The 20,216-nt window shown below is 43.3% G+C and overlaps 1 protein-coding gene across 3 annotated transcripts in view; it reads right to left on the bottom strand.

Annotated features, from left to right (window-relative positions):
• Nucleotides 1-3,088: 3,088 nt before the first annotated feature.
• LOC106582539 (beta-1,4-galactosyltransferase 3) overlaps nt 3,089-20,216 on the bottom strand; it is a 29,064-nt gene continuing 11,936 nt past the window's right edge. For 2 of the 3 annotated variants that reach the window (XM_014165728.2, XM_014165743.2), the window contains 6 exons: nt 12,537-13,854; nt 11,075-11,310; nt 7,385-7,572; nt 7,030-7,152; nt 6,739-6,843; nt 3,089-6,527 (listed from right to left, as the gene is read on the bottom strand). In XM_014165728.2, the coding sequence (XP_014021203.1) occupies nt 6,266-6,527; nt 6,739-6,843; nt 7,030-7,152; nt 7,385-7,572; nt 11,075-11,310; nt 12,537-12,822 (1,200 nt within the window). In that variant the 5' untranslated portion in view covers nt 12,823-13,854 and the 3' untranslated portion in view covers nt 3,089-6,265. Of the gene's footprint in view, nt 6,528-6,738; nt 6,844-7,029; nt 7,153-7,384; nt 7,573-11,074; nt 11,311-12,536; nt 13,855-13,963; nt 14,093-20,216 lie in introns of all 3 variants that reach the window. The other variant, XM_014165734.2, reaches the window with a different exon arrangement.

Genomic DNA, 20,216 nt, shown 5'->3' with positions numbered 1-20,216 from the left:
CTCTCAGCTGGATTTCCCTTTGTAATTCGTGATAGTTTGCAAGTCCTGCCACATCCGACGAGTGTCAGAGTCTGTGTAGTAGGATTCGATCTTAGTTCTGTATTGACGCTTTGCCTGTATGATGGTTTGTCAGGGGGCGTAGCGGGATTTCTTATAAGCGTCTGGATTAGTGTTTCCGCTCTTTGAAAGCAGCAACTCTAGCCTTTAGCTCAATGCGGATGTTGCCTGTGTTGGATTCAACATTTTGAACATTGAGATATTAAAGACATGATAGATCAGACGCATAGTATATTAAGGAGTGAAAGAGACTGGGTCTCTGTAGAAAGACAGATAGCTGTGGAATGTGTTGGGTGGACAAGAGGAGAGCAACGTGTTGATACAGGTGAGACAGATGGACATCTGTGGATTAGGTGAAGGGTGGTTGAGGTCAGGAGGTGAGGACAGGTCCCCTGAAGGGAGTAATAAGGGTTTGGTACATACACTTTAGACAATTACATTTAAACTCAGTTTCTCACAATTCCTGACATTTAATCCAAGTAAAAATTCCCTGCCTTAGGTCAGTTAGGATCACCACTTTATTTTAAGAATGTGAAATGTCAGAATAATAGTAGAGAGAATGATTTATTTCAGCCTTTACTTCTTTCATCACATTCTCAGAGGGTCAGAAGTTTACATACACTCAATTAGTATTTGGTAGCATTGCCTTTAAATTTATTAACTTGGGTCAAATGTTTCACGTAGGCTTCCACAAGCTTCCCACAATAATATTCCTTCTGACAGAGCTGGTGTAACTGAGTCAGGTTTGTAGGCCTCCTTGCTCGCACACACTTTTTCAGTTCTGCCCACAATTTTTCTATAGGATTGAGGTCAGGGCTTTGTGATGGCCACTCCAATACCTTGACTTTGTTGTCCTTAAACCATTTTGCCACAACTTAAAGTATGCTTGGGGTCATTGTCCATTTAGAAGACCCATTTGCGACCAAGCTTTAACTTCCTGACTGATGTCTTGAGATGTTGCTTCAATATATCCACATAATTTTCTTTCCTCATGATGCCATCTAATTTGTGAAGTGCACCAGTCCCTCCTGCAGCAAAGCACCCCCAAAACATGATGCTGCCACCCCCGTGTTTCACGGTTGGGATGGTGTCCTTCGGCTCGCAAGCCTCCCCCTTTTTCCTCCAAACATAACGATGGTCATTATGGCCAAAAAGTGATATTTTTGTTTCGTCAGACCAGAGGACATTTCTCCAAAAAGTATGATCTTTGTCCCCATGTGCAGTTGCAAACCATAGTCTGGCTTTTTTATGGCAGTTTTGGAGCAGTGGCCTCTTCCTCACTGAGCGGCCTTTCAGGTTATGTCGATATAGGACTCGTTTTACTGTGGATATAGATACTTTTGTGCCTGTTTCCTCCAGCATCTTCACAAGGTCCTTTGCTGTTGTTCTTGGATGGATTTGCACTTTTGGCACCAAAGTACATTCATCTCTAGGAGACAGAACGCGTCTCCTTCCTGAACGGTGTGACGGCTGTGTGGTCCCATGGTGTTTATACTTGCCTACTATTGTTTGTACAGGTGAACGTGGTACCTTCAGGCGTTTGGAAATTGCTCCCAAGTATGAACCAGACTTGTGGAGCTCTACATTTTTTTTCTGAGGTCTTGGCTGATTTCTTTTGATTTTCCCATGTCAAGCAAAGAGGCACTGAGTTTGAAGGTCGGCCTTGAAATACATCCACAGGTACACCTCCAATTGATGCAAATGATCTCAATTAGACTATCAGAAGCTTCTAAAGCCATCACATAATTTTCTGGAATTTTCCAAGCTGTCAACTTAGTGTATGTAAACCTCCGACCCACTGGAATTGTGATACAGTGAATTATAAGTGAAATAATCTGTCTGTAAAAAATTGTTGGAAAAATTACTTGTGTCATGCCTTAGATGCCTCAACCAACTTGCCAAAACATCATCGGACCACATCCGTATTGAGCGCGTCACTGGTATTTCCTCTGAGTTTTTGCTTGTAAGCAGGAATCAGGAGGATATATACTGTTCAGTTAGAGCTGAACAAGGTGACAACTAAAGGAGGGAGGGTAGTGAAGTTTGAGGATGTGATGTTTAACAAGTTAAGGTTATGGAGTGTTGGTGAAATAGATGATTTGACTGCTTCTCCAGAGGGTGGGCCACTCCCCTTACATCCTTCATTGGAAAAGTCTGACATGTTTATGGAGAGGGAATATTATATTTGGGAGACGGGATTAACGAATGGAATAATTCTAAATGTCCAGTAAAACGTATCTAACAGTGAATATTTCCCACTACAGTAGACCCAATTTTTTTTAACTAAATCAACAATAAATGTTTTCTTGCATTGGTAAGAAGGACACCTTGGAGTGAGTTAAGGTTGAGTAAGGATTTAGGGATGATCTTGAATGTACTATCACTTCTTCTAATGCTACAGTATGGCTACAATGTTGCACATCTGGTTAGGTGCAAGTTCACAGAGGCAATTAGAGTCAAAAAAGTATCGGTTCTGGGAATCTTATTCCTCTTGTAAATCAGTTGCATCTTTAGCACTGTATCATACAATTGACTCTGTACATCAGGGCTCTCCAACCCTGTTCCTGGAGAGCTACCTTCCTGTAGATTTTCACTCCAACCCTTTTCTAGCACACCCGATTCTACTAATTAGCTAGTTGATAAGCTGAAATCAGGTTAGTTACAACTGGGGTTGGAGTGAAAACCTACAGAAGGGTAGCTCTCCGGGAACAGGATTGGAGAGCCCTGGTGTACCTAGTAAAAAGCATTTGTTTTGTATCATTTATGACAAGAAGCTGTTCATTATTTCTTACAATTAAGAATCTTAAGTCCCTTTTCACAAATAGATTGTGTTCTATCCTCTTTACAACTAGCCTGGCTGACGCAACTCACGTGACTACACAGCAAAGAGCTGTGACCAAGAGCTGTCAGCCAGACTACTTTACAACAGTGTAAGAAAATGGCCTCTTGCAAGACTGTCAACCAGAGCCATGTTCAGCTACAGAAAGGGTAACCCACACAGTTCATCCAGTCAGAAGGAACTTCACAGGTGTTTGACTAATCTTTGTTTATTAATCATTGTATAAGGCCACTCTGGACTGTGCAGACTTCATTGAGAGAGGAATTAAAAATCAGAAATATAGTATCACATTGTCCTTGTTACATTTTCAATGCCCTGCGGTGAGCTCCATCTTCAGGCGCAGTCACCCTGGACAGCAGATCCACATCATAATGGAGTGAAAGTCAAGCTATACATCAACTGAAGCAAACTGCAGAGCACAAATAGACATGATAATACAATAGCATGATATATAATAAACCACTACATGAAGTGTTAAAAGGTACATATAGCATACGTCTTACGAATCACTACACAAGCATACACTTTAGCATGCTTCTAGAAACTCAAATGTGAATTCATGTGATAGTGGTCTGTGTATGGTTTTCTGTACATTCCACTCATCTAATACAGGGTCTGTGTATCATGCATAATCAGGCTTCATATGGAGTAGAAAAGGTCAAGACATAGGTGACCTGCTTCACTATATAGACTAAGAGATTCCTAGATCAGATAGTAGCACACACACACAAACCTCAGCATCCGTCAGTGGAATCCCATCTATTCCCATGTCAGCATGCAACCGCCAGCACAACTATCAGGCGTCCAATGCTTTCTCTCGAAGCCATCTTTGGTTTCAGCCAAGAGGCCTGAGTCCTCTATGTGATGCACACACAGAGGTTCAATTCCCAGTAGGGATCTAGTGTAAACAATCATATTGGTCAGGGGGTCCAGACAGCGTGCAAAGAGGAAAGTCAGGGGACAAGCCATGCAGTGAGGAGGACATTGCACTGGGGAATTCTAGGGGTGACAGATTTTAGATAGCACAAAATAAAAAATGTAATATGTTGAAAGAATGGCTAGTGGGGAAATGCTGTAAATGCTAACCCAGTATACCTATATCAATCTTTAATCAGTGCTTCAGCAGAATCAGTACAACCAATGAGTGTACTACACACAGTCAACTGGCACTAGTTTCCACGTCACTTACCAGTGCCTGATTCCGTTTAAAGACCTAATTAATTATAGTGGTTTCTGGTCATCCATGGACAAAATTCCTGGTTTTCAGCTCTCCTGGTTTTCAAACCATTCAGCCAATTTAGAGTATGGAGATGGAGCCCAAGTCTCTGACTATGGAGAGCCCACTAGGACTTCAATCCCTCAGTTTTAAGCTGATCATAGGAAACCAACATAAAAGCTCCATAAGGTAACAAACAATACGATAAAACACAAATGACAAACCACCATTCTGATGTGAATATAGCCAGCCCACCTGAAGGCAGTGCATTGATCATTTCACCCGCACCTATTCTATTTGACAAGGCAAAATTTAACCCCACGTCAACGCAATCTAGAGATTGAAGGAGATAACTGGAGAAAAGACACATTCTGATTGTAGTGATAAAACCCAACCATACCAAAAAGCTGTGCCAGAACTGTGAACCTACTATGAGAGAATCCTTCAATAATCAGCCTGATATTCAGGGCCTGTATTGTGCATGTCCCTCAGACTAGGTGTTCTGATATAGGATCATTGTTGCCTTTGCCATAATGAATTTGATATGAACACGGAGGACCTCATCCTAGATCAGCACTCCTACTCAGATGCTTTATGAAGACAGGCCCAGGGGGTGACTACCATGCTAATTGCAAACAGCACTTACCCATGTCAAGATCAGGGTAGCGGCTTCACTTTGTATATTAAACTGTAAAATCAGTTACATATGGGTCGTTCTGAAATTAGTGCCTTTTCATCCCTTTGATATATTAAGTAGAAATTCAATATTAAAAGCCTGTTCTTTAAATGAAGTGCCCTTTAATACTGACCACATGGGGGAAAAAAAGACTTTTAAACTGCCAAAATTCCGAATTTTGACATATCCCTCTAAGCATCCTGTGACTTCAAGGAAGATTTTAACCCACTTAACCTCAGCATTATTTGAAAGCCCTAGTTATTTTGTTGCTTTGACAAAATAATTTCTGAAGACTTAATTATTTCATGTGATTAGTGAATCATTTTAAAGAAAAAAAAAAAGTGAACTGAACTCTCGTTTTAATATGGTGAAATTCCTCTTTAAATATTTCTTTCAAAAGAAAGATTGAACATATAATAGTCAAATCATAGTGTACAAGCAGGTGAGCTGGTTTTACTCTTTTTGGCCATTGTCTGGTGTTTTTTGATGGAAAACGGAGCAGCTCGAACATAACACGTCTACCCTGTTACCCATAAATAGGCTAGAAATGTTTGAACAATTTAATTTGCATTCAACTGCCCCTCCTTGTTGCATACAACAAGCTTCCATTCCCTCTGTCACAAGGGGATTTATGGCTGACTTAACCCGGTTACGGTCAACCCTGTTAGTTTATTTGGCACCTGCTATGGTCATTTCTTTAATTTCACCTCGAGATGGGAAACCGTGTTTTGAACATGTGCTCTTTATGGCAGAATGTTAAAATTGGGTGAAATCAAGTTCTCACCAAGTTACACTACTCAAAAGCCACCTAATCAGCAGAAAGACCCATATGCTATTGCAATATCAGTAGCATAAAATGGTTTTTCATTTATTTATTCTATCCCTTAATCTTGCTATCACTAGAAACGGGTTCCATTCATAACTCTCGACCTGAAGTTCTACTAAAAGGACAAATAGAACAAGACAGGTTTTTCTAAGGCAACGGGGGTTTTCGGCAGCGATATAAACTCATAGAGTCAGTCTTTTTTCCTCTCCTCTACCATAAGTCCCTTTCATAGAGTCAGTCAGTGGAGTGGTGGGACATAGCTGGAGAAGCTCGAGAATCACAACTAGGGTCGAGAATGCGACAGTAATTCATTCAGACAGACAAAGCCTCAGCCCACAGATTATATCTAGGCAGTGGAGAGCATTGGTCTTCGGTTCAGTCTCTGCTATGCTATTGTTAAAGTCTCAGTTGATAATGTTGATCAGACCAGAGGAAGGAACAGAAGGAAAAGGCATGTGCGTATAATGGCCTCTAGTCCAATAGGGGGAGCCACCTACCTCTCCCCACTGTAGGAGTTGATATGAGGTGTGAAGGCAAAGAAAGGAGCGACTTAAGGGTCCAGGGCTCCCTCTCACATCCCTGCTCCCAGGCATAAGTTAGGAGGGGAGAGTCGGTGGTGGATGGGAGTGGAGTGGGTAAAGGTGGTCCAAGTCAGTGGTTCATGGGTTGGTTCTGTTTTTGTTCCTGTTGGAGCTTGGCTGGAGGTTTGGTGGGGGCTTCGACTGGTGGCTTTGCTGCGGCTTTGGCAGGGATCTTGGGGGACGGCGCCATGGCATGCAGGCCGGCCTCGGTGCCGATGTGCACAGTGATGTTGGTGTAGAGGGGGAAGTGTTCACGTGACAGCACCTCATACTCCACAGTGTTCATGCCGTCCAGCTTCCATGTCTGACGCGTCTTGGCCAGCATGTTGAACCTAGGGGGAGGCAGGGAGAGGGGATTTTAGTGATGTCTGTGGGTTTATTCAACAGACAGTCTTATTCGATAGAGGGCAACATTCAGAGGTAGCAGATGGAAATAAATAAATGTACAGATACAATGTGCTGCCTATTTGAAAGAATCTGAACGTGTCACCCTACTGAATGTACCCCAGCCATACACAAACATGTGTCAGTCCTGTACCATACCTCCTGGGATTCACATCATTTCCCTTGTCCAGCTTGTGTTTGATCATCTTGTATCGGCCCACCTTCACCGATGGACGAGAGATGAACATCCCTCCTAGGGATACTCTGAGAATGGGAGAGAGGGAAGGAAAGAGAAAGAATTTTAATTGGGTTATTATCTATTATAAATAATAGGATTATTCCGTGTCTTTAAATTGTATCATTTGTTAGACAGAACAAACCACAATGGGTCCATAGCTCAATGAATTGGCTCAATGTTCCACCTCCAAAACTCCCAAGGACCCCTCTCACCTGACTCCAATATCATCGTCCTCTCCTCCCCAGCCCCAATAGTTGTTGGGGAAGCCGTTCATCTTCAGGTAGTGCAGTGGAGACAACGCTGACACCCCTCCGAAATACATCTTGTATGGCAGCCTAGGAGAATGACAGGATTAAAATAAAAATGAAGGATCAGATAGGGAACAAGTGAAATCAGAAATGAGTGAAGCCACGCATAATGAAAGAACTAAATGACAACTAAAATATAATACATTTTGTGTTGAATAAACTTGTGAAAATCAATGAGACTTACGGTGAAAAGAAGAACTAATAACCATAAGGGGAAAAAGAAGCAAAAAAAAAATTCAAAAAAAGAGAATAGACTGACTTATATCCAAACTTGTCCATGGCGATGGCAGCGTGCTTGGGGTTGGCGTCGCACATGTAGGTGTTGCGGTCGTCCTCAGGGATGAGGTCCACATCATGGAAGAACAGGCAGTCCCAGTCCTCCTCCCGCATGGCCTCTCGGAACCCAACGTTCATCAGCTTGGCCCGGTTAAACGTGTAGTTACCAGCCTAAAGAGGGACAAGTAAGACATGTTTTATTTGGCCTTTAGAGACCCTTATGTCAGCAACAACCTGCAAATATTCAATATTGACATGGTCTCTATACAAATTATAACAATAATAATAGGTTATTCAATATGAAGGTTCACTATTTCCCTTAGGATTTAAAAAAAAAGAATTCAGTGGTGGCAAGGGTAACGGTGCATTGCTGCAAGCGGTAGTGCAATGACATGCTAGCTGTTCCCATAGACTTCCAGTCATCGAGTTAATGACTATCCATTTAAAAGCGCGTCTCAGCAGAACGATAGACAGGAGATAAAGATACACTACATGGCAAAAAGTATGTGGACACCTGCTTGTCAAACATCATTCCAAAATCATGCGCATTAATATGGGGTTGGTCATCCCTTTGCTGCTATAACAGCCTCCACTCTTCTGGGAAGGCTTTCCACTAGATGTTGGAACATTGCTGCGGGGGCTTCCATTCAGCCACAAAAGCATTAGTGAGGTCGGGCACTGATGTTGGGCGATTAGGCCTGGCTCGCAGTCGGCGTTCCAATTCACCCAAAAAGTGTTTGATGGGTTTGTGGTCAGGGTGCAGGCCAGTCAAGTTCTTCCACACTGATCTCAACAAACCATCTCTGTATGGACCTCGCTTTGTGCACGGGGACATTGTTATGCTGAAACAGGAAAGTGCCTTCCCCAAACTGTTGCCACCAAGTTAAGATTTCCCCGAAACATGAACAATAGCCCCCAACCATTATTCCTCCTCCACCAAACTTTACAGTTGGCACTATGCATTAGGGCAGGTAGCATTCTCCTGGCATCCGCCAAACCCAGATTCGTCCGTCGGACTGCCAGATGGTGAAGAGTGATTCATCACTCCAGAGAACGCGTTTCCCCTGCTCTAGAGTCAAATGGTGGCGAGCTTTACACCACTCCAGCCGACGCTTGGCATAGCGCATTGTGATCTTAGGCTCGTATGCAGCTGCTCGGCCATTGAAACCAATTTCATGAAGCTCCCGACAAACAGTTCTTGTGCTGACGTTGCTTCCAGAGGCAGTTTGGAACTCAGTAGTGAGTGTTGCAACCTGAGGACAGACGATTTTTACGCACAACGTGCTTCAGCACTTGGCGGTCCCGTTCTGTGAGCTTGTGTGGCCTACCACTTCGCGGCTGAGACGATGTTGCACTTACACGTTTCCACGTCACAATAACAGCATTTACAGTTGAGCGGGGCAGTTCAAGCAGGGAAGAAATTTGACGAACTGACTTGTTGGAAAGGTGGCATCCTATGACGGTGCCGTGTTGAAAGTCACTGTGCTCTTCAGTACGGGCCATTCTACTGCCAATGTTTGTCTATGGAGATTGCATGGCTGTGTGCTCGATTTTACACACCTGTCAGCAACGGTGTGGTTGAAATAGCCAAAACCACTAATTTGAAGGGGTGTCCACATACTTTTGACCATGTAGTGCATATATCATATTTGGGCCCCCGTTGCTAAATGAATAGAGGGTAAACACTGACGTTGGTTCCATACAACAATAACGGGTAATGGGGTTAACCCATTAAATATATGGAGTGTGCGACTTCATTTTTATACTGTTTATTCTCCGTTAGTAGTCTCAAAGCCGACCGTAGGCAACACGGGTCTGGTTTCAATGATGGACTCTGTGGGCATAGAGGAACTACGTCACTGCCTAGGTCACTACTTTATCTGCTTGAATAAATACTACATAGTAGCTAGCAAGATGGAGATCCCAGAGGTTCTTTTTAATGAGTGCATTTCACAAGTGGCTAGTTTGCATCAACTACCATTATTAAAACCACTGCAAAAGCTTTTGCCTGTAAACTTTGGCTTTGAATAGCAACGTGGATCACATCAGTGGAAACCAAGACTGTTCTCAGGGCTGGTTGCAGCTACATATTTGAGTCGGGGACAATTTTTGCGTTTTAGCTAACCCTAGCCCTTTTCCTATCCTTAACCTAATTCTCCTAACCGGCTATGAAAAGTCACTTACTCTAGTCAAAGCTGGAAGACCTGCCCTGAGAGCAGTGAAAGTATCCTCTAATGACATACAGCGTTCTGGCATGTCTGTCTCGTGATTTGTTGGGCGAGTGTTCGGAAATATATTTTTTCCCTTATCGACATAGGTATTGAATTACTAGTTCCTCTATACCAGAAGAGTCCATCATTGAAACCAGACCCTAGTCACCTGCAACTATTCAACATGGAAATTAATTGTCTAGTCTACATAATGAAATCAATAGTCTGATTATTTACAGTACAACTGATCATCTGTAAATTGGCCAGGACGCTCTTGAAAAAGAGACATCAAATCTCAATGAGCCCTTCCTGGTTAAATAAAGGTTAAATACATTCAAAAAATATTACAGCATACACTCAAAGGGTCTAATAATATTCACTAAACTAAAAAAACATCTCAGGAGGATTACACCTGGCAAGATGAGTGTTACTGAGGTCAATAGCATGAGTAGTATTTGTTCCTGTGGTTCAGTGTGTGTGTAACTATGACAACCAACCACAGCTGAAGACATGCAAATGCTTGAACTGCTGCTAGCCTGCATTATCTTGTTTGAGTTGAGTGCAATCTGGCACTGGTTACGCAAAAATACTGCACACATGCAGAGTTATGAATAAATGCTTTAGACATGATGCTGTAACATCTATCTAATGATAAGTGCCTTAGAGCCAGTTTCATTTTGAGATGCTAACTTGGTAGAGGTTGGCTTGGCGTTCATATGTTGCAGGTAAACAACAAGCAGGCAGTGACAACTTGACAAACAGTGTGAGGGTAAGACAAAGTGCTTGTTCAAAGTGTAAACAAAGGGATTGCTACAAGTTGTTAAGAAGATTCAACTCGGTTAAACCTTCCGGTAAGCATCTTTCAACCATAAGGCTGTGTGTGATTCCATGGTTAGGACACCAGAGGGTGGTTTTGATCTAGGCTGAATGTATACTTGGCCTCACCACTACAGCTAGAACGTAGTCCAAATGAATATATCTTTTGGTCAATTGTAGGAAGTGTAAAGCACATATTCATACTGATAGGCTGTGTTACAGATTGCACAATCAATTGATAACATTAATGTTGTCTTTAAAACAGCAATCAACAGTTGAAACAACGTGTTTTTCACAACCCCGTTTCAGTAAAAGGCTGAGGGATGGAGAAATGTGTAAACACTCCAATTCATAGAGCTATGGATGCAAGGACTGACCATTCATGACAGTTTTAACCATGTTTTGAGGCTAGACAGTGTTTGTTTACATTTACAAACATTGGAGAAAAACAAACGTATATGTTGGGTTCTCATGGAGTGTGACAGTTGAACTAAACTCATGAGGCATTTATAAGTTATATTCTTCAAGAATCAAATGGGTACATATCATTAATTTATACATCCAAAAAGGTATATAGCAACTGCCCCTTTAAAATGAACATTTTGAAACAATGTGTGTGTGTGTATATATACACGTATGCATTTCACCTGGTGGATGACGTAGATGCCGTAGTTGAGCTGCTGTCGCTGTAAGAATGGGTGAAGGTAATAGAGGAAGAACTTCAGGTGGTGCTCCCGGTTTCTGTGGGGAATGATTATGGCGGTGCGGTGCCGCGCCTCACAGTCAGGCGGCCTGTAGCGCCCCCCGAGGACCACCAATGGATTCTTCCGCGCAACTTGGGCCAGTGTCAACCCGGAAGGAAAGCTGACGTGGATCGGTCCACCTGATAAGAGAAACGGGGTGAGAAGAAGCTAGATGTCATAACAGCATTTTATTGCTAGACCTATATCGTAACACACCAATTAATTAAAAATCAGTAGGTTGTCCATGCTAGCATGCTCGTTCTAATAGGGTTTTTGGGGTTTTAGATCAAATGTTTTACATGAGACGACAGTGTGCCCCCTTTAATCCATTCTGCTCGGTCGTCTCATATAAAACCTATCTCCAATCCCAAAAACCCTGTTGGAACGAGCATGCTAGCATGGACAACCAACTGATTGGGGAGGCAGGTAGTCTAGTGGTTAGAGCGTTGGACTTGTAACCGAAAGGTTGCAAGATCGAATCCCCGTGCTATCAAGGTAATATGTCATTCTGCCCCTGAACAAGGCAGTGTTCCTGGGCCATCATTGAAAATAAGACTTTGTTCTTAACTGACTTGCCTAGTTAAATAAAGGTAAAAAGATACAAACATAAAAGGGCACAGCAAAACATTGTAGAAGCCTTTGCTGTAGGCAAATCTCTTGGTTTCAGTGTGTATATCCAAATTTGAATGCAAAAAAGTAGGAAGTTGGAAACAAGCTAAACTGACCATTTGAACACAAGTATATTCAGACCCTCTAGTCGAAGCGTACAACAAACACTCCTGTTGGGTCAGCCGCCACCAAGTCTTGGCTCAGTTTGAATGATCTCAAAGTCAAAACATATCCTTCCTTCCCTTACTAGGGGCCATCATTGAACATTGATCAGTTCCTGACTGTATAGGTGAAGCCAAGGTTCCACCATATCATGTCTACTCAATTCTGGTAACTTTCCCAGAAATCCTGGGTGAAGGACTCCAGGAATCAGAACAGAAAAAGCAGGAAATACAGAATTCTCCAAACAGGATTTCTCCTACCGAAATTAGTAGCCAACTAACAAGCAAGGACGGTTGCATGTGTGGAATTATTTGGAAATTCCCTTCCACAACAAACCAACCGAGGCTTTCTGACTGGCCACATTTCACATTACGTTTTCTGGCCCACTAATCAAGTATCTGAGCCACTTTCTTTTTACGAGAAAGTATTTTTCTGGCGTACATTGTAAAAAACATTCCCTCTTCAGTTTCAGTCTGGAGAGGGAATGAAGTAAGAGGTACGGGGAGCGCTGGATAACTGAAGACGGCGGCTGGTGAACTCAGAAATATAATGGGGCTGCCAGTTCTAGGACTTCTATTTCTGTGTGTGAACTCACCTATCAGGGGAGACGTCTTGGGGCAGTAGGGCATGTCCTCGCCCCGGCCGTGGGCCTTGGTCAGGAGGGACAAGTTGGCGTAGACGTCACTGCCCGTGTGATTGCGCAAGTGGGGCGAGCCGGCACCGGACGTCCCCAACGCAGTGGTCTCCGGCTTGCGGAAAATCCTGATGAAGTACGACACTCGCTTGTGGTAGCCCTCGCGGGACAGCAGAGCCATGACAACCAGCTGGACACCCAGGAACATGAACAGGTAGCGCCATTTTGACTGTAGCCACGTCGCCATGTCGCTGGCTCTGCGTCACAAGGAACTTGGAGAGCGGTTTGGTGATAGGTTTGGCTTCGTTAGTCCTAGCAACCTACACTAGAAGAACGCTGTGAGAGAATGCTTACTTTGTGGCTGGGTGAAATACGGGGTGGGATTGTCAACAGTCGGAATGGAGGTGTATGTTTTTTCAGTAAACAAGTGTGCACTGTCAGTATTGTGTATGATATGACATGTGCAACAGGCAATGGTATGGAGGTGCATCAATGAAAAGTGCAAAATCCTTGAGATGTTGAAATGTTTCTTTTAAATCTATTTTCAGATATTGGAGTGTGATATGAAGTTAGATCAAGTTTATAGTAAACGACAGTGAGAAACCAAGAAAGGCACTTTGGTTTAGCTGATCACTGGAGAAGCAAAAAAGAAGGTAAAAAAATTATCCTGAAAAAAGATTGATGTCTTTATTTCAATCTCTTGTCCCACCACAAGTTGAGATGTGTCAATCTCCAAAGTCTGCTGGTGGCCCTCTGGTTCATCGATGGCGTGTGGTGGCGATACCAGCCCAACATCATGCTACTAAAATTCCATCAGTGTCCAAACCACCACCACAGCTCGTTTGTTTCCAGTAAAACGGCTGACTGGGTGCTGTTGTGCTGCCTTGTGTTCTCTAGCTGCTACTCTCATGGGGGCCCTCTAAATAAACAGCCACCAACAACAAAAGGGAGCACAGGCAGCTGTATAGGCCCCTATCTTTTACAGAGGATTATGGTTTCATTTGGCTTGACAAGGCTGGCTAGAGAGGTAGGAAGAGGAAGTGGACCGAAACCTGTACAGTGGAAGGAGGAGTAGTCAGGGGCTGGCTGTGTGTGTGTGTTAGGGGAAGGGTGTGGGGACGGGGCAGACAGAGAGCAAAGAGAGAAAGGGGAAGGTCCGATGGCGACTGCGGCTATTGTTCCATTCTGACTGACACTCTGGGCTGAGAGACGCATCCAAGGGGGAGGGGTTCACCAGGCGTGGCGGACAGGGGCTCGGACCAATCACGAGAATGGTGCTCTGAAAGACAACGAGAGAGAGGTAGGTGGTTAAGAAGTTGTTACGATTGACATCCTATAATAATCTATTGTTGCTGCTAGCATCTTTCCCAATTAGACTAACTGTTTACCACATAAATGATGCACAGCAGGAACAAACAGCTTGTTTGTTTTCAGCCAAACAGCCCAGCTGGAGAGAGCCAGGAGGAATCAGGCATAACAGGAGCTCCAATACGGACGCCTTCGAAGAGAACAGACCGCTGGCAGCAACCGAGAAGCAGAAAGAAACAAGCTCAGAGAAGCTGAAGCGATTCAGAGAATCAAGATAGAAAGCAGTGGACGTTCTAGCTCTAGGAAAAGGTCCTACTACTACCACTACCCCTCAGACAGACCATAGAACGATCATGGGTCGTTAAAACAGTCCTGCTACTTGTGCTCGCGTAATCCTCCTTCCTTGCTATGGCTATCTGTTGGAGAATACCCGACACGTCGGCACTCCCGAATCAATTAGTGCACATTAAAGACGCCAGCCTCAGACTAACTCTAATCCTAATCCCACATGGAGAGCCCAGGGATTGGCAGAATGGTAGAGATACAGAGTTGCAGAAAACAGGATGAGAGTCAATGGGCGAGGGTGTGTGCATGTATAATAATGATATGTATCAGGGTTTCTGTTAGCCAGTAATAGCCGGCTTTTGGCCATAAAAAAATTGAAACGCCGATAAATGAAATTGGCACCGGCCAATTGTCCCCCCCTCAAAAAAAAATTTGCGAAATAATGCTTTTTAGCCTACTCATTGATGGAAATACATTTGACCAGTCATGCTTATCAGTCTATGGGTTCATTTGCATAATTTTGTAGAATTAAATTGGCACGTATATTCCTTATGCATCACACGCACAATACAGCCTTTTTGTGGAAAATTTGTCAGCTAGCACTTTTATAAGGCCAAATCATAGCACAAAAATTCTTAATGCGATCTGTTAAAAATAGTTTTAGGGCCACGATTAAAAAGAGAGCATATTAATAAACACACAACTTTTTTTTAATCAACTGGTAATTGAAGTGCGCTTCCCATTCAAATGCATAGGCAACGTAAGGCAGGCTTCATCAACGCATCACACACCACATTGCAATGAGCTGGAGGCAGTATGCATTTTGAAAATGTATGCTAACCATGTGTATGTGACCAATACAATTTGATTTAGCTACTTTACAGTGCATTCGGAAAGTATTCAGACCCCTTGACTTTCCACATTTTGTTATGTTACAGCATTATTTAATGGATACATTTTATTTTAATTTTTTTTATCCCTCAATGTACACACAATACCCCATAAATGACAAAGCGAGAAAAAAATTACATCATTATTCAGACCCTTTACCATGAGACTGGAAATTAAGCTCCGGTGCATCCGGTTTCCATTGATCATCCTTGAACTGTTTCTACAACTTGATTGGACTCCATGTCCAATCAACTGAATTTACCACAGGTGATTTGGAAAGGCACACACACTTTTTATATAAAAAGGTCCCACAGTTGACAGTGCATGTCAGAGCAAAAACTAAACCATGAGGGTGAAGGATTTGTTCGTAGAGTTCCCGAGACAGGATTGTGTCAAGGCACAGATCTGGGGAAGGGTACCAAAAAATGTCTGCCGCATTGAAGGTCCCCAAGAACACAGTGGCCTCCATCATTCTTAAATGGAAGAAGTTCGGAACCACCAAGACTCTCCCGAGAGCTGGCCGCCAGGCCAAACTGAGCAATCGAGGGAGAAGGGCCTTGGTCAGGGAGGTGACCAAGAACCCGATGGTCACACACAGAGCTCCGGAGTTCCTCTGCAGCACGCCACCAATCAGGCCTTTATGGTAGAGCGGCCAGACGGAAGCCACTCCTCAGTAAAAGGCACGACAGCACGTTTTGAGTTTGCCAAAAGGTACCTAAAGGACTCGCAGACCATGAGAAGCAAGATTCTCTGGTCTGATGAAACCAAGATTGGTCTGAATGCCAGGTATCATGTTTGGATGAAACCTGGCACCATCCCTACGGTGAAGCATGGTGTTGGCAGCATCATGCTGTGGGGATGTTTTTCAGGTGCAGGGAGACTAGTCAGGATCGAGGGAAAGATGAACGGAGCAAAGTACAGAGATCCTTGATGAAAACCTGCTCCAGAGCGCTCAGGACGGTTGACCTTCAAAACAGGACAACGACCCTAAGCACAGTCAAGACAACGCAGGCATGGCTTTGGGACAAGTCTCTGAATGTCCTTGAGTGGCCCAGCCAGAGCCCAATCTCTGGAGAAACCTGAAAATAATGTAACTGTACAGCGACGCTCCCCATCCAACCTGACAGAGCTTGAAAGGATCTGCAGAGAAGAATGGGAGAAACTCACTAAATACAGGTGTGCCAAGCTTGTAGTGTCATACCCAAGAAGACTCGAGACTAACCGCTGCCAAAAGGTGCTTCAACAAAGGACTGAGTAAAGGGTCTGATGTAGATGTCATCAAGTAAAAAAAATATTAAAAAATACAAATTTGCACAAAAATTCTAAAAACCAGTTTTTGCTTTGTCATTATGGGGCATTGTGTATAGATTGAGGGGAAAAAATATATATTTCATACATTTTAGAATAAGGCTGTAATTTGTAAAAATGGGTCTGAATTCTTTCCGAATGGACTGTAATTGCTTGAAACCTGAAAGTTTTACTACATATTAAGAGGCATGATTTACCTTGCTTCAAAGTAGCCTAGACAAAATCTGACCATATCCGTGGAGGCAATTATTTTATACAGACATTCATGTCATTGACACTAGTAGCCTATTTCTCTCATGTGCCATTGGTCGTCAACTTTGTTTCATTGTCCGGTAGCCAAATGCACACGTTGCCTTGTGTGCATTGCTGCACTAATATTGTTAAGAACAAAATAGGTTTATCAACATTTTAAACTAAAACGTTCTTATCCGTCGCATCAGATTCATTGCTTTTTAACGTTGTTCTATGTAGCCTAGGCCTACTGGTTGTATGAATTTAGGATCCATCATCCCACGACTGTCCCTGAGTCTGAGCCATTTCCTTCTCGACAAGCTGACCAATAAAAATTAGGTAAACTTTACTATAGTGTATGGTAGATTGATATAGGCTCACAGGCAGCGCATCAATAAGGCTAGGGGAAGCTAAGCTTTCCTTAACTAAATTGCCAAAATTATGTAGCCTTATTAGCATACTCCTCTCCAGAAATAAAATAATTCAAAATAGGCTACTAAAAGCATGATTTGGCCACAGAGGATCATTAGCTGACCTTAACCTCCGTGCAATTTGGTCAGCGCGTGCTGCAAATACCAAATAGATAATTTAAAGTCAAATGTTTTGTCATATGCGCCAAATACAACAGCTGTAGACTTCACCGTGAAATGATTACTTACGTGCCCTTAAGCAACAATGCGGTGTTTCAAAAAAAGTACCAAAAAAATGGTGCTAAATAAACAAAAGGAAAAATATGATTGTGGAGTTGCGACCGTCAGCGAAAAGAGGCCCAGCCAGGGATATTGCAATATTTCAAAATACAAATCATGGGAAGACAGTGTGGAAAGAAAATGGCTATTGCTGTAAAGACAATGAAAAGACTAATCTGTCTTTCAGTTGAGCGAACAACAGTAGACCCATAGCCTATCTTATTGGGACGAGCGGGGGGCATCAGCCCCATCGCTGGTGACTGTGCATATTCACTCTATCATTGTTGGCTCACTGTCACTTAAAATGTTGTTTTTCTAAAATGTCCTCCTCCAGTTTAGATGGATGTCATATTGTATTTGTGTCTCCCCTTCTCATAAGCCTATTATATGGATAATGTAGTTATTGATTGTTTGTCAGTGTCAGCAGAGTAGGCTACCCTGTAATTTGTTGTTTATTACATTTTTATTTTTTTTGTATTTTATACACACACAGCCAATGTCTCGAGTCATATCAAGTGCAGTAGAATTGTATGAAATGGGTTTTTCCCATGCAAAGTAAGAAACTTATCCGACAGACTATAGCCAAGGCCTCTACACTGCATGCGCTCAGCCATGCATTGAGCAGTCTGAGTATTATTATTAGCCTAACTGACTATCCAATCTACTCATCACATTACAAATAGTAGGCTATCTTACATAAATCTGCAAATGTGATGATGCATGGAATGCTATATTATAATGGTGCATTTTGATGGTGAAAATGTGCTTCCCCAAACTTGAAACTCATGCTTGGCCTATACATATGCTAGTGATTGGGTTCGTTTCTCATCTTGTTGGCTGAGGGAAAGTAAATGTGGACAGTTATTTTAACATCTTCAAAGTACACAGTAAGGACACACGTCCTTGCATCCTCAACTTACATTTTCTGTTAAGATGAATTACCATATTCCAAATGTGATTGTCATTCTGAGCACCGTGGGTGGTTGCCCTATTCAAGTTATGCACCCAATGCACATGGGTTCGGTACATTTCTCAAATGTCTGGTAAATTATAGTGTTGCTGGTCAAATGTCCGGCGCCACATTTTCATAACAGAAACCCTGATATGCGTGTGTGATCTGCAACTGTGAGCACATCAGTTCCAACAGAAATCTCCCTTACCCCGCCTTTTCAGCTTCAATACTCCTTAATCCCCAGACAATGAGGAAACAAGTTCATTAAACACACAGAGAGACAGAGAAATGGAAAGACAAGAGGGTGAGAGCATGACATGAGTCAGCAAAATGTGGAGATACTGGAACAGGAAGGAGAGAGCTAGAAAGAGGGAGGGAGTGAAGAGAGGAAAAAGGAAAATAACTTTTTTTTTTACAACTTTAAATATGAGCAGATGCAATGTGGAACTTCTCAGGCAGTCCTCTCAAATGAACGTGGCCAGCAACATCATATACACAGCAACCATATAGGCATTGTGGCTAAATCCTTAGAGCAAACATGATAACCTTCATTTACTACGGTTTAAATGCACACTATACTACCGTATGTCCAATGTCCACTGCAGTTTCACAGGTGTTTACAGGAATAGTCGGCTGATCAACAGGGTGTGTATAGTATCATCCCAGCCCGGTTAAGCGCTCAGGGGCCGTATTGACTTAAAATGGGATATAGGATTGCTGCCTGGGATATAGTGTAGCAGGACAACTTGGCAGCTTGCAACTCCCTTGACAAAGCCAGGGCCTTGCCTTCTCAGCACACATAAAAAGAGCCAGTGACTTGATTTAGATGCCCCTGTTCCTCAGGCTATGTGATGCTATGTGAGGGAATCTGAGAATGACAAAGGAGAGGGAGAGAAAGCAGAGAGTAGGCCCAATGCAAGTGGCTAGTTTAGTTGTCTCACCAGCATTCAAACTAGGCTACATTCCCTCTCTCGAGTCTCGACATTTGAAAGTCAAAGAGGTAGAACTGGCATGACTAGCTCATGCAGGCCCGAGTCAGCCAAAACAAACATCTTCCCTCCAGTGTTCTTCCACCTCCTCACGTCACCCCCTCCTCCTCAGACTGTAAAGCAGCACACACTTCAGACCGAGTGATGGCAGCTATGGAAGATTACAGGCAAGATATGGGACAATCCTTTTCTGCCTGGAGCCATCAATATTATATGTATACTGTATGTACACATGCATACTTGCACACACTGGAATGGATGAGATAATAGTAGTCAGCGAGGGGGCCGAGGAAAGAGAGAAATGAGGTGGGGAGGGATGGAAGGGGAGCAGAGAGAGCGAGAAGTATGCAAAATGTATATATGAATCATTATCTAAGGATCTCTGTTAGCGTGGCTGGTTATTCAGGATCCCACGCATGCGCAGCCCATAGCCAGGCAGCCAGCCAGCCTGTCGGCCAGGCACAGGGGACCCACTAAGAGACCCGCAGTCCCGTGAGAGGGGAGCAGTCAGCCAGCCAGCTCAACAGACTGCTGGGAAATATAGGACGACGCAATAGAAGAGAAGAAAAGAGTGGCGGAAAGTGGAAATATGTAGCCAAGTACTTGAAAACATCTGGTGTGTGTCTGTCCCAAAGGAGAGCTGCAGAGCAGCAGTAGGGGTGCAGGAGTGGGAGGATGGGGTAGAAGCAGTTGATAGCAGACTAACGCAAGGCCTGCCTGTGAATCAAAGCCTTAACCTGCCGGAGCAGAGCGGGATGCCAGACACGAAGAGAAGGGTGAGGGACTGGAGTGATGCCATGTTCGGCTGATAAGAGGAACGCGTACTATATCCATCCGTCAGCATCTGTCAGCTGTGGACGACTGTGCTTTCTAGCTTTAACCTTGTGATCTCTGTAGTCTGCAAATCTGCTCCAAAACAGCTTTGGAGCTTGGGCGGAAAAGGCCCTCAAATCCTTGCACTCTATTCAGAACCATTCAGTTCTACACA

This window comes from Salmo salar, chromosome ssa02 (assembly GCF_905237065.1).
Source record: "Salmo salar chromosome ssa02, Ssal_v3.1, whole genome shotgun sequence".
NCBI lineage: Eukaryota > Metazoa > Chordata > Actinopteri > Salmoniformes > Salmonidae > Salmo > Salmo salar.
This window is presented reverse-complemented; position numbering and strand designations above follow the sequence as displayed.